We start from the raw sequence: 14,518 nt of genomic DNA, 5'->3' as shown, positions 1-14,518 counted from the left end.
CTTGTGAAACTGAAGGGACTGTTAGCACAAAGATCTCCTAAACTGCAGATATTTCCCAGTAAACAGTTTCTCCTTTAAATCCAACAATCCGTTTCTTTTCCTCTGGTTACGAATCTGGGGTTTGCCTCTAATTAATTCCATTTTGATTAGGAAATAGAAGAGATAAATGTTAAGTGAGGGTTTTCTTTAAAAGCCTTTACTAAAATACAAGTAGACTTGATATTTCATAAGAGGTAAATTAACATGAGGTCCATGTGCAAGGGAAAGGCAAGAGGAGAGTAGCAAGATGTAACCCCCCAATTAGGTGGAGTTTAACTAGCAAGAACAGAGGCAACATGCAAACTGCTAGAATTCCAGCTGGTAACAAATAGCGGCCGCGATTGAGCGCGGCCGCCGTTGACGCGGCGGTGGCGCCCGGGAGCGGCGTGGGCCCTGGCCGCGTCAGCGGGTTGCGCCGCAGCGCGCCGAGGAGAGGGGCGGGGCCGCTGGCCTTAAAAGGCCGTGCGCACGTGGCTCGCCCTCTTTCCCTCTCGACACGTGCCCGGACAGCTACCCACCCATCCCTCCCAGTTGTTTGTTAACGTTTTCGTCGCAGTCGTCGGGACATGCAAGGTAGGGAGCCCGTTGGTGGGGAGCCCATCTGCGTACGGGACTCCCTGGAGTAGGGGGTCTCGTTAAGGAGACCGGCCACAACCGGGTGCGGCCTACCCGGCTGGGAGGCCAGGGGCCCGAGGCCAAGCGAGAGGTGGGGGCCCCATGGAGGCGGACGCCCGTGGGGTCCTCAATGGTCGCTTCCCAGGGATCCCGCGGCGGAAGGCATCCCATCCTCCCGGCTGGGAGTGAGGTGAGGAGCTGGAACGCCGCGGGTATGGGTGGTCAGCCGGCCGGCTGACAAGGCTTGGGCTCCTCTACCCTGCATGTGGGCCAACCCTCCGGTGGGAGGGGCACTGGTTAATAAACGGCTGCGGCCAATTTGTTGCCAAGTTTGGCTCCGCGTCGTTACTGGGATAGTCGCCACCTGCTTGTCAATGTTGGCCTCCTAACACGATGATTCCAAAGTATGTATGGTCAGGAAAAGGAACTGGATTGTGCCACTTCTGGGGTTAATCAAAGCCTGAAGAATGTTTCAGGGGGTTTACAATGGTAAAAAAAAGTTTAGAAAATCCCATTTAGGGAAATGGGCACAAGCTGTGAGGCCTTTACAAGCCATTTTGAAGACAAAATGAGTTCTCACGTGGCCCCAGGAACTATATATGCTAAGGCATGGATTGTCAGCCTGTGGTCCTCAAGATGTTCATGGACTACAATTACCATGAGCCCCTGCCAGTAAATATCTATTTTTGAAAGTAAAACTGTTATTCCCTCACATTTTCAGACACAGTTAGCAAGTCTAGTTAATTGGTAAAATCTCTGTTGCCACATACAACAGAGCAGCGGCGGTTGAAGGACAAACTAGGAAAACACAGAGCAATTGAACCGTTTTGTTATCTAAACTAACATTCAAGTTAGGCTAAAGAAATGGGTATTTCATCCTATGCTTAGTGGATTTTTGAAACGTATGGCTACATAATGTGTTAGTGGCAAACAGCGTAGAGAGAAGTCACAGGTAGATGAAGCAATTTGTGCAGAATAGGTCTAATGCCCTAAATTCATGTTTTCCCATTCAGATACAGTATTTCTGCCCTCCAGAATGCTGTCCCCTCATATTCAGGACACCTGGCTGTAATTTGTTTTTTGCAAAGGAGATGTTGTTCTTAAACACTCTACTTATTTTGGACTTTTATCTTTGGCAAATGTGCCTTTTCTCTATTGGTACTGGGAAGTATTTATAGAAATTTACAAGAACACTAGATACTTGGAAGATTTGAGACAGAAAATTTGTAGAACTCACCTTCTCCAAAACAGGGTTAGGATCGGGAGCCTAAATGTGAGAAAGGAAAGAAAAAGAAAGTAAAAATAAGGATACAAAAGAAAACAGTTATTCAGACTTTCAGGTTCTATACCAACCCCTAATAACAATGATCTCTTTCAGTGACATCCTAAGTATGTCTAGTCAAAATCCAACTCACTTGTACCCAATATAGCTAACTCCCTGAAGAGCATTCTAAGGTTTAAATAGCTAGTTACTGTCATCTATATTTTTGCAGTATAGAAAGAAGTATGCAAGGGATCCCTTTGTTCACCACATCCAAACATAAATTAAACTAAAATACTTTTTCAGTGGTCCCTCATTACAGGGTTTTTTTTTTAATCTCAATACCATACACAGAGAAAACAGGAAAAATATTGAATAATGCACTTTCAGCTGACTTCCAATGCACTTTAGTGATTGTTTACAAGTGGATTTTGACATTTCAAACAGCAAAATCCAGTTGTAATTGAAAGTTGAAAGTGCATGAGCCAGTGTGTGGGGAAGTGCCTTCAGTTAATGCTCTGAAAGTAGTTGGTTAAATTTCTTGTATGAGTAGTGTTTTGTGTTCTTTGAAGCTTGCAGTCCTGTCTGTCTCTCTGTCTGTCGACGTGGACTAACTCAGAAGATAACTGTTATGAAAGCACAGCAGATGGCTCTCTGCAGAGCGGAAGGCAGCCTTACCGATTCAGCCTCCTTTAGGCAAAGGAGAGAGAGGAGAAGAACAGCAGCCACAACCAGGAGCTTCATCTTGGCTTCTCTTTGGTGCCTTTCAAGATGGGAATTGACGGTGTGAAGATGGGCTGCCTGCCGCGGCTCTATATATACGATGGCTCTGCCCTTGAGTTCCAGGCTTCATTGCTAGAATACAATGGCTCCGTGATCAAGGGTGCCATCATTTTGCCAACCAGGAAAGGTTAACCCTCCACCCGTGCTGGGTAAATATTGATTCCAAAATCTAGAGAGGTGCCAAAGATTCAATGACATTTTTCTTCTTGAACATGTGCAAACAAAGATGTGACAGAGCGAGTAGAAGGCAGAGTCTGTGCTTGTCCATCAGAAACGATATCCCCCTACTTGCCACGTTGCTCAAATATCAGAAAATATAGGCAGGGGCTAAGCATGGTGGGGTTGACTCCACCTCGAACACCAAAAATGACATCAACAATAGAATTGTAGCTTTGCTTTGTTGTGGTAGTTCCCTTTCCCATTGTCATGTAATTCATGAGCAAGACTGGAATTTAAGAAGAACTGCAATTTGGAGGGGAGTCAGGGAAGAGCTTCTCAGAGCTACCCTGAATGTTTGGAGGATGTAACTTAAACCTCCACTCCCCAGGCCTCGGGAAAGGCAGAAAAGCCAAAATTCCTATTAATGTCAATGGCACCATTGATGTTAATGGGTGCCAAACGACTTTGGCTGCTTCGGCTACTTCAGCCCAACACCATGATTATGATGTACTGAAGTTGTCATGTGACACAAGCTGCTTCCTTTTCCAGCACCCTCGGTTACACCTAACCAGATCATAATTGTTTGGTTTGATATCAAACAGGATTTTCACTGTAATTCTGGCTGCATTAGGCCCTATGATTTACATAAGGTCATTAGCGTAGTTCCTGGGTTTAGGGGTTTGGGAGACATTTCATAGTCATCATCAGATCATATTCATCATCAAGAGATCATAAGGACAAGATACAGAGAGCAGTAAGTCTCAAATTCTCAACTTAAAACTTGTTAACATTTTTATTACAGAATTTGTCCAAACTGGAAAGGGGAACAGGCCAGGGATGGTGGTGGGCCATTTGCTGTACAAAAACATCACTCAAGAAAGCGGTATAACTGTGAACCTTGGGACCTCTAAATTTGCTCAGGAGCACTGGAATATCTCAGCAAATATCTCCCTACAGATTTAATTTGATTTTGCTGGAGCTGCAACATGCAAAGAATTTCCCAGTGTCCCACCGAATTGCAAAGAAACCTATGATGGTGCAATGTGACGTTTATCAACTACTAGTTGGCAAGTAATGACATCAAGATGAATCATGTATAATCTGGCAGGGAGCCTCACCCATGCTATCCTACCTTCTGCCTCCTGCCAATGAGATCCTTTATTTAGAAGCAGAAGACAGGGACACATAGAATGGCCTGGGGCAACAACTTTTCTGGGTTCATAGGACCATGTCAGTGTTTCCACTAATTTCAAAATTAAAGGTATAGTATTTTATTGTTTTTCCTCCTTTCCATCATTTCATTGTTCCAAGTGACTTATGAATACACTTGAACAAAATTGTTCTGAGTCTGAGGAAGGTGGGCTTTTGCATGATGTTCTTTCATACTAGATTTATTGGCAGATACTTGATTTGTGGCCTAAAAGATGATCAAAAAGGGGAACTAATATGTTTTTGATGTTTGTTGACCAGTGCATGGCACTTCAACAGGTTGCATCAGTGTATTCTTTCCCACCAGTCCCATACAATGAAACTGGCTTTTTTCATAGGGTCATTCTCTTACAGCATCCCAAGAAACATGGCTGCTGATCAGTTTGACTCAGAAAAGTCCTTAAGCTTCCTCTTGTATGTATAAATTTGATGCAAACTTGCAATGCAATCATTTCCTGGTCTTCTGAGTGGTCCAAAGATCTGTTCAGTTCTGACTTTGGTATATGATAAGTTCTAGTGTGGTCTGTTCATTGTGAAATTTGCAGCAATCTTAGATGTAACATGAGATTTCCTCCTCATACACCTGATGCCCATAACACACTGACCTCCTTTGTGGCTTTCTGGTATTTTCCCTGAGTTTTGCACTGATATCTAATTTAGACACCAAATGGAAGAATGGAGGAAAATATTCTCTCCCAGCACCAAGAACACTCCTGGTATTGTTATAATAGCATTTCAACTGGTACAGAAAGCATACAGCTTTGGAAAAGTCATTAGCAGTCAGACCCCTCCTCTCATCGAAGGTCACTTTATACTAGCTCTGATCTCATTTCCTCTTATCACATTTCAGGTACTACAAACAACTCACTGCCTTTTCCAAAATGCGTATCAGCCAGAAGCAAGTCTGGACATTCAGTTCAGAAGTGTGAAAAAGATTGGCTGACGTTCTAATGAACTCCTCCCCACCTTCGATAGATGCATAATTAGGACAATGGGCATCCCAAGAACCTATTGTCTCACTTTGATTTAATCACATTGTCTTCCAGTCTCATTTCCCCTCTCCCATGTACTAAGGTAAATCACTAAGTGATACCTAACACTATTCACCAAAACATATAGATTTCCCTTTTAATACTAAACAGTATCACCAAGCACCATTTATGATTGTTGTTGTTGTTGATGATGATGATGATGATTACCTGCCACTCTCAGGATTCTGGCTCATGGCAGGTTACAATATATATCCCACATCTGTAAAACCCTATTAAAACCCTCAATAAAAACACATAAACAATACAACATTGTGGTAACCCCACCAGTCATTCCCCCCTCTTAACAGAGTGCTTTTCACCGGTAGGAACGTATAGTTCCCCTCAGGTAAACTCATCAAGCTCCTCCCAGGCTATTGTCTGCCTCTGGAAAGCCAACCAAGTTATTGTTTTGGGGGTTAATATGTCAGCTAGCCCCAAATAACATTTTGTCCTATAAAATATGACATTCTGCTCCATTGTAGTGTGTGTGTGTGTGTGTGTGTCTGTTCTTGTATCCTCCTCACACATCCCCTTGTGTGTGAGCTTTCTTTTCTTTCCTTAAAACACTAGTCATTTCCGTGCTGCCCCTACGGTCCTATGACTCATAACTATAGCCTTACCCAAAATTTCTATGTGCCCCCCACCTCCCTGATTTCCTTTTAGGTAGTATGTGTTTTCAGTGTGTCTGTATGTGCATTATGACCTTTATTTTTTAAAATAAAAACCTGTCCAGATGAATCTAGGTTGCTTAATTTCGAGAGTTCTCTTCAGAGAACAGCCCCCCATATACAAAGATGGAAAACCACAGTTGCCCCCTCTTGTTTTACAAGACGGTCTGTTTGGGTAACAGAGGCTGGTTGTTAAAGTTTTCATGTAAGACAGGCTTTCTCTACCAGGGTTTCTCTACCCTGTGTTTCTTGACTGCCTTGCAAGAGTTTTCCGAATGGGTGGATTTAATTATTTTTTTATATTTTTAACTATTTGTTAAACATTTATCAGGTGATGGCAACTCCCTCACTCCTCTCAAAGAGGCCAATGATGGGCCTGGAGGGGTGGTAAGGGGAGGGGCTCTGGGTGGTCATGTCACCAGCTATGCTTCCCAACCATATTCTGCATGACCACACCACTTCTGAGGTTTCTCAAAATCTGAAGAATGTTTCAGGCATTTCTCAGTGGTAAGAAAAGTTGATAAAGGCTGATCTAAGATCTTGAAATTCCAGCTTCAAATCCCCAGTTGAATCATGGAAGCTTGCTAGATGACCTTGGCACTCTCAGCCCAACCTACCTCACAGTTTGCTGTGAGGAGAAAACAGCAGGATGATATAAACTTCCTTAGATTTCTATTGGAGTGAAATGTGGGATATTAATAATGAAGCATTTAAGAAAAGGAATATGCTGAAATTTGCATTTTCGCCAGTTCCTCATCTGCAGTTAATAAATTACTGTTTTGTTTTGTGCTGATTCTGTGCAGGATCTGTCTTCAAAACCAATGAATGAAGAAACATACCATTCAACCAAACTGAGGTCAGCTTGCCCCAGTGGTCTTCACATCTTCCAGACCTGGGATCCTACAGTGATTGACACTAAGGTCATGAATTCACACAGCACACAAGCCAAGAGAGCTGGGGGGAAACTAAATGGTCCTCAGAAAGTATGCTAAGCAAGGAATAGGCCAGCACAGGCAGGGTCAAAGATGCTCTGCATAAATGCTCTCCACTCCTTTGTCTCCCCTGCCCCCCACACACCCAGGATGGCTGTCTACCAAGACATTCTGCAAAGAAAAGTACCTAATTATCTGGGCTGGATTATGGGTGGATTAAACATAGAAAGAAAAGGGGGGAAAAAACCTTTAACTTGCAGGAGGGCATCTTGGGCTTAAGGAAGACACACTACATTTCCATTGGGAAGACACACCAGCTTTATTATTACTCCTCAGGAGTATTGGCACAACATGGGAGAGGGAGCCGGAATAGCAATCAGCTGACCACAAGCACCCAGACCCCAGTGGCACCCTGGAGCCCACTCAGTTCCCCTGCTGGGACAAGGGCCTCCTTACTGCTAGAATCCTACCCAAGGGAAGTATCCAGTGATGCCCTGGGGCCCACCCAGTTGCCCCGCTGGGAACACGGGTTCCCTTGCTGCTGTATTCCCACTGAAGGGAAGTGTCCACCTGGGGTGCCAAATGGAAGCATGGAGTTCCCTTGGCACCACCACAAGCTACCCGGCACTGTAAACTGTGGGGTGCCAAGGAGAATCATAGAATCATAGAATCATAGAATCATAGAGTTTGAAGGGGCCATACAGCCATCTAGCCCAACCCCCTGTTCAATGCAGGATCAGCCCAAAGCATCCTAAAGCATCCAAGAAAATTGTGTATCCAACCTTTGTTTCAAGACTGCCAGTGAGGGGGAGCACCCACCACCCAAGCCACATGACACCGCGAGATCATGCCTCCTCAGCCAGGATGGCCTCGCTCCCAGACCTGCCACCTCATAAGGAAGTCTCAAACCTGTGGAGACCTGGGCCTATGCCTTTCGCCACCAAGACAGGCACACCGTTTACAACATGGCGCCCGCCCTCTACGTCACCAGGGCTCCTCCCCCAGTGCATCTTTCTGCTGCCCTCTCCTCCACCACATCGATTGCAGTTACAGTTAAGCCTTCACAACTTTTTCTTGAAGTAGGAGTCTGTGAATTATGGGCATTTGTGTGGACCATTGGAGGACTACTTGACAGAGGGCAGCTGGACTCTGCCATGAATAAGAGGAAGAGAAAGAAGGGGTTTGAGGACTATCAGCCTGCTTGTTTCTATAAAGTAATCCTGTCCACCCTCACAGTCCCTAGCATTAGTCGTCTTCCTGTCTTCGTACAATGAGTTCAGATATACTCTACAGATTCTATTTGACCTTCCTGTACAATTACATATGCTTCAAGGTTGTGTCTGCATACAGAGCCTCTCTATTGCTATTGACCGATCATTCAACCTTTTCCTCAATACCCAGCATTGGGTAGTGGTGTTTTTTTTCTTTTTCCGATTAGGAAAATATCATGTTCTGACATGTTTGTGGTGAACAGGATTATTGTATGAGAGACACAAGTTAATTGGTGCCAGGTGGCATTGTATAACAAAATGGAGGATATATGCCAAGATCCAACTTCAGCCAGAATCCCAAAAAAACAAATGTTATGGTGCTGAACAGTGTGACACAGGGAAGTTGAACGATTGTGACTGACCATGTGTTTGCGTCATGGACAGGAAAACAGGAATGGGTGAATGACAGAATGGAATAAGTTGTCAAGCCTTCTTGATTGATAATAATATTTGGACTGTGGTTGCAATTGTGCATAACTTTCTATATATCTTGTAGGAAGGCGAAGTTAGCCCATTTCAGATAAACAGGGTTATTGGGAAAGGCTTTGGGGGGCAATGAAGATGGGTAGCCATGTTCCAAAGAGTGTATTCAAGGTGGTGCCTCACCTGGCCAGCTGATCTGTTTTTCATTCTTCCTTCCAGGATTGGTGAGGATTAAGAATTACTTAATTTCGACCTAAATCGAGATCCAAAAATTAGATGAACTGGCCATCGTCTTAATCTTTAAAAAATCTCTAAAACTCATTCTAAAGAACAAAGATTCCATGATGAGGTTGAGATAATTTCTTACTAGGCAACAAAAATCCTCTAGTAATTGAATTGATTGCCAAGTTTCTACAGCTGGCTATGAGGTCTCACAATTGTAGAACAAACAATACTTTATAATGTAATCTTTGACCGATTATGCACAGGGCAGACAGGGCAGCATGGGTAATCCCCACATAACCACAACATTGTTACCATCCCACCACCTTTTGACCCTGCACCCTATCACAGCCTCAAATGGCCTGCGGCAAGGGAAAGCAGATTCTTCTTCCCTATCTTGCAATGGTGGCCAGCAGAGACCCACCCATGGCAGGCCTGTGCATAAGGTAAAAGCTCCTCCCCTGTACCTACAGTGTCCCTGCAAGGACACACAGTGATCTGGAGCTAAACAGGGCATTACTACACCCCCAAAATGGTCCTGTGGTGGGATCCCCATGCCCCTCCACCCTCCTGCTATCACTGTGAGGTGTGGAAGTCCTTTCCTATGCATGCACAACTCCAGGGCAGACAGTGTGCGCTGGGGGATTTCTTCCCCCATGCATACACTGGACACAGCAGGGCATGCTGCCCTGGCACTAGAAACTGGTGGCAACATGGCATGGCCACCGCTGTGAATAATCAGACATTCTGTTTTCTTTTTCTTTTGTTTTGTATGTCAATAAAAAAATTCTGATTCTGAATAGGTAAGAGATTTCCAATCCCATTTTTGCTGAATTAGGGTATAATAAAACTTTCTTCTGGGTCTGACTCTTGGCCGACTGACTCAGAACATTGGCTGGGCCCCAGTCAGATGCCCTTCCATTTATGCAATGTACTATGTAAACCACCCAGAGCCGTAAAGAATGAGGGGTATAAAAATCCAAATAAATAAATAAAAAACAAATTTCTACTGATAAAGAAGGAGCAGGGTTGTTTGTTTGTTTGTTTGATCTACTCTTGATATCTTTAAACTGAAAATCAATGTGGACTTTTGACTACTCTCTGGTACGCGCTTTGAACTTCCTTGACTCTGTAACCCTGCTTGCCCTTGCGCTAACCCTGCGTGTGGCCGGCTAGGGCAGCACAGGTATAAAGCAGTGGTCCGCAACCTTTTTCGACTTGTGGACCGCTGCCAAGGGGTGGGGGGAGTGCGTGGCAGCCCCCGCACAAATGTGCATGTGTGGACCTGCAGCGCATGTGCGTTTGCACCTGGTGGGGCCGCAAATGAACATGCGTGGTAGTTTCGTGCATGTGTGGGCCTGCCATGCATGTGCGTTTGTAGTCCTGGCATGGGCGCAAACAGGCATGCACAGAGGCAATGTGCATGTGCACATGCGTGGAACTGCCATGTGTGCACATTTGCAGCCCCACTGGGTGCAAACGCGCATGCGTGGCAGGTCTGCGCATGTGCGTTTGCACTGCCAGCATGCCGGTGGTCGGGCTCCCCCCTCCCCCCACACAGAAAGAAACTTGCCGGGCCGCACGCTAATCAGCCGCTTCGGCGGCCAAGTTGCTCGTGGCCTGGCGATCTTCTCGCTGCTCTGGGGGGCGGGGAGAGGGAGCCGCGGCCCGGTGGTTGGGGACCACTGGTATAGAGGTTAAAGTGCTAAGATCCGGAAATCTCAAGTTTGTATCCTAATGTATCTCCAAAGGTTATTGTGAGGATAAAATGGAAGGGAAAACATAGGTGAAGTATAAACGATTAGAACCGATAAGGTCCAGGGGAATTAATACTGTGACCTCTGCCATGTGCCCTCTTCTCTTTTTTCTGTCTTCTGAGACAGGTTCAGAGTGGCAAGCACACTGAAGAAGGGAGGCACCCAAAGCAGTCGCTCTTGGCTGAAACCTGCTGAAGCACTAATTGGGAGTAAATTCCTCAGTGTGATATCTCTTTCTGTTTCAGTGTCTGCTATCTTTCTTTTGAGATCTGGCCGCAAACCCAGAATTTCATGACTGCAACAGCAGCAGGCAGCTGATACTGTTCCCCTGATGATAAAAATACAACTTCCCTCCTCTGACTCCTAGAAGTTAACCCAGACAATTTTAGTATATATATTTTTATTGTTTTTGCAAAGCGTTTGCCATCCTCCAGGCAATCACATTCTTACAAACGGGACAAAAATCAGAAAGCGATACAGAATTTAGTCTAGATTTAACATCGGTGATCTGTAATTCCGTTGCATTGGTTTAACTTCCGTGGGCAGGACAAAAGCAAAAGAGAACAAATTATCATTGATGCGGTCCAGCATTGTCAGTAAGTCATCTCCCTTAATTGTCCTATAAAAGAAATGATGGCCATCAGCAAAACACCTCAAAAATCACCCATAAACCAAAACAACTACAGAGGGACAGTATTCAGAAATAGACAAGCTTTTTGTGGTCTTAAAAATTTGTCCCCTGCTTTTAAAATGAAATACATTGAACAATTTCCTTTGAGCCAAACAGAGTTCTTTCTTACACATTTTCATGAGAACTATACAACAGTAGCTTCTAACCTCCAAACTGTGAACCTTTTCTCTGGTGCTCCTCCCCATCCTATTGCTTACCAATGAACAGTGTAGGGGTTGACAATAAAACATACCATTCCCTATCACTCTTCCACTATAACCACCGATTCTCCTGGCTTCTTGTGCACTCTAATGATATCAATTTAAATTTAGCAGTTCTTCATTTACAAGCACTTACAGATCAGGGCCCATCAGCAGGTTCTTCTGCCTGAAAACAGAAACAAACCACGTGAATAAATCAAAAGAATTTTGAGCTAAACATCTGGAAGAAGTTCCTGACAGAGCAGTTCCTCAGTGGAACAGGCTTCCTCAGGTGCTGAGATCTCCTTCTTTGGACGTTTTTAAGCTGAGGCTTGATCATCATCTGACAGAAATGCTGATTCTGTGAATTTAGGCAGATTGTGAGTGGGTGGGCACATGGGATTGTGTTAGTGTTTGGTCCTTTCTTGCATATCCAAGGAAATGCCAATCACCACATTGAGGATAGGAGGTGAATTTCCTCCAGGCCAGACTGGCCAGGGATTCAGGTTCTTTGGGGGGAGGGCATGGAATCTGGATCACTGTGGATGGGCAGGTATTCTCAATTTCCTACATTCTGCAAGTGGTTGGACTAGATGACCCTGGAGGTCCCTTTCAACTTTATGATCCTATGATTCTTGTACATGAAATATCAATTCTCATCTTGGGTCTAGTTCATTCACCCTTTCTGCTGATGCCCTCTCCTAACTTCTTGAAGCCTCCAAAGATACACTCCCCCCTCTCTTAGCAGTCCCTGTTTCAGAATTACTTACAGGTCCATTGCCATAATCAGGTTCATTATTCTAAAACCAGAAAAAATAATGTGAACATATGGAACACAATGATACTTAACATCTTTGGTCTAATTCACTCTCTCTTTCCAACTACTCCTAACTTCTTGAGCCAGTCATTGACTGGTTTTTATTTAGCAGGCCCTGATTCAGAATGACATACAGGTGCATGAAAATCCATTAACATATGAAGTATTAATTCACATCTTTGGTTTAGTTTGTTGGTCTACCTTCCTCTCCTCACTTTCTGAACTCATCAAAAATTAGTATTATTTTTGTTTAGCAATCCCTGAATAGAAATTATTTATAGGTGCAGAACAAGCATTAGGTTTTGCATCCTAAAAAGAGGAACAAAAACCATACACTTAAAAATATTATTACACGTCTTTGGTCTACTTCACTCTCTCTTTCCACTTACTCCCTCCCCTAGCTGCTTTAACCCACCAAAGATACTGTTTTTCACTTAGCTGTCCAGAAATACTTACAGCTGGTTTATCATTGTAATTTTCCCCCTAAAAACAGAAACAAACAACATAAACTTTAAAATATTAGTACATATCTTTGGTCTACTTCACTCTCTCTTCCCACTTACTCCCTGTCCTAGCTGCTTTAACCCACCAAAGATACTGTTTTTTGCTTAGCTGTCCAGAAATACTTACAGCTGGTTTATCATTGTAATTTTCCCCCTAAAAACAGAAACAAACAACATAAACTTTAAAATATTAGTACATATCTTTGGTCTACTTCACTCTCTCTTCCCACTTACTCCCTGTCCTAGCTGCTTTAACCCACCAAAGATACTGTTTTTTGCTTAGCTGTCCAGAAATACTTACAGCTGGTTTATCATTGTAATTTTCCCCCTAAAAACAGAAACAAACAACATAAACTTTAAAATATTATTACACATCTTTGGTCTACTTCACTCTCTCTTCCCACTTACTCCCTGTCCTTGCTGCTTTAACCCACCAAAGATACTGTTTTTTGCTTAGCTGTCCAGAAATACTTACAGCTGGTTTATCATTGTAATTTTCCCCCTAAAAACAGAAACAAACAACATAAACTTTAAAATATTAGTACATATCTTTGGTCTACTTCACTCTCTCTTCCCACTTACTCCCTGTCCTAGCTGCTTTAACCCACCAAAGATACTGTTTTTTGCTTAGCTGTCCAGAAATACTTACAGCTGGTTTATCATTGTAATTTTCCCCCTAAAAACAGAAACAAACAACATAAACTTTAAAATATTATTACACATCTTTGGTCTACTTCACTCTCTCTTCCCACTTACTCCCTGTCCTTGCTGCTTTAACCCACCAAAGATACTGTTTTTTGCTTAGCTGTCCAGAAATACTTACAGCTGGCTTGTCATTGTACTTTGCCTCCTAAAAACAGAAACAAACAACATAAACTTAAAAATATTATTACACATCTTTGGTCTACTTCACTCTCTCTTTCGTCTTACTCCCTCCCCTAGCTGCTTTAACTCACCAAATATACTGTTTTTCTCTAAGCAGTCAAGAAATACTTACAGCTGGTTTATCATTGTATGTTCCCTCCTAAAAACAGAAACAAACAACATAAATCTTAAAATATTATTACACATCTTTGGTCTACTTCACTCTCTCTTCCCACTTACTCTCTCTCCTAACTGCTTTAACACACCAAATATACTGTTTTTTGCTTAGCAGTCCAGAAATACTTACAGCTGGTTTATTGTAATTTCCCCCATAAAAACAGAAACAAATAACATGAACAGAAGAAATATTATTTCACATCTTTAGTCTACTTTGCTGTACCTGCTTTTTCTCCTAGCTTCTTTAATCCACCCAAGGTACTGCTTTTTGCTAAGCAGAGTCCCTGGTTCAGAAATACTTACAGCTGCTTTATCATCATTTGAATTTTCCCCCTGAAAAACAGAAACAAATAACATGAACATAAGAAATATTATTTCACATCTTTAGTCTACTTTGCTCTCCCACTGCACCTGCTTTTTCTTCTAGCTTCTTTAATCAACCCAAGGTACTGCTTTTTGCTAAGCAGAGTCCCTGGTTCAGAAATACTTACAGCTGCTTTATCATCATTTGAATTTTCCCCCTGAAAAACAGAAACAAATAACATGAACATAAGAAATATTATTTCACATCTATGGTGGAGTACCCCAAGAATTTGTTCTGGGGCCTGTGTTATTCAACCTATTTATAAATGATTTGGATGAGGGATTAGAGGGGATACTTATTAAATTTGCAGATGATACTAAACTGGGAGGGGTAGCAAGCACAACTGAACGCAGCAACAGAATACAGGATGATCTTGATTGGCGCGAGAAGTGGGCTAAACGGAATAAAATGCAGTTCAATAGGGACAAATGTAAAGTTCTGCATTTAGGTAGGAAAAAACCAAATACACCAATTGAAGATGGGGGAGACTTGTCTTGGCAGTAGCATGTGCGAAAAGGATCTAGGAGTCTTAGTAGACCATACACTGAACATG

General features: G+C 43.2%; 1 protein-coding gene across 5 annotated transcripts; it reads right to left on the bottom strand.

Moving 5' to 3' along the window:
- Positions 1-10,804: 10,804 nt before the first annotated feature.
- LOC143839012 (uncharacterized) lies at positions 10,805-14,117 on the bottom strand. 5 transcript variants are annotated; one of them, XM_077340898.1, is made up of 12 exons: positions 14,093-14,117; positions 13,905-13,934; positions 13,558-13,584; positions 13,384-13,410; positions 13,210-13,236; positions 13,036-13,062; positions 12,862-12,888; positions 12,688-12,714; positions 12,514-12,540; positions 12,011-12,040; positions 11,398-11,427; positions 10,805-10,989 (listed from the first exon to the last, which is right to left on the bottom strand). In XM_077340898.1, the coding sequence occupies exons 1-12, from the start codon at positions 14,107-14,109 to the stop codon at positions 10,854-10,856; spliced, it is 432 nt and encodes a 143-aa protein (XP_077197013.1). In that variant the 5' UTR covers positions 14,110-14,117; the 3' UTR covers positions 10,805-10,853. The 5 variants fall into 5 exon arrangements, with proteins under 5 accessions (XP_077197013.1, XP_077197017.1, XP_077197014.1 ...); XM_077340902.1 differs by lacking the exon at positions 14,093-14,117 and adding an exon at positions 14,013-14,045 and having other exon boundaries at positions 13,825-13,934; XM_077340899.1 differs by lacking the exon at positions 12,688-12,714.
- Positions 14,118-14,518: the final 401 nt, after the last annotated feature.

This window comes from Paroedura picta, chromosome 5, assembly GCF_049243985.1.
Source record: "Paroedura picta isolate Pp20150507F chromosome 5, Ppicta_v3.0, whole genome shotgun sequence".
Taxonomy (NCBI): Eukaryota; Metazoa; Chordata; class Lepidosauria; order Squamata; family Gekkonidae; genus Paroedura; species Paroedura picta.
The sequence above is the reverse complement of the archived record's forward strand: the minus strand, read 5'-3'. Positions and strand labels throughout refer to the sequence as shown.

Coding starts and splice junctions, on each gene's coding strand:
- LOC143839012 (XM_077340898.1), bottom strand. Junction 13,411..13,557: donor CATACAATGATAAACCAGCT/GTAAGTATTTCT, acceptor TTCTGTTTTTAG/GAGGCAAAGTACAATGACAA. Junction 12,889..13,035: donor ATTACAATGATAAACCAGCT/GTAAGTATTTCT, acceptor TTCTGTTTTTAG/GGGGAAAATTACAATGATAA.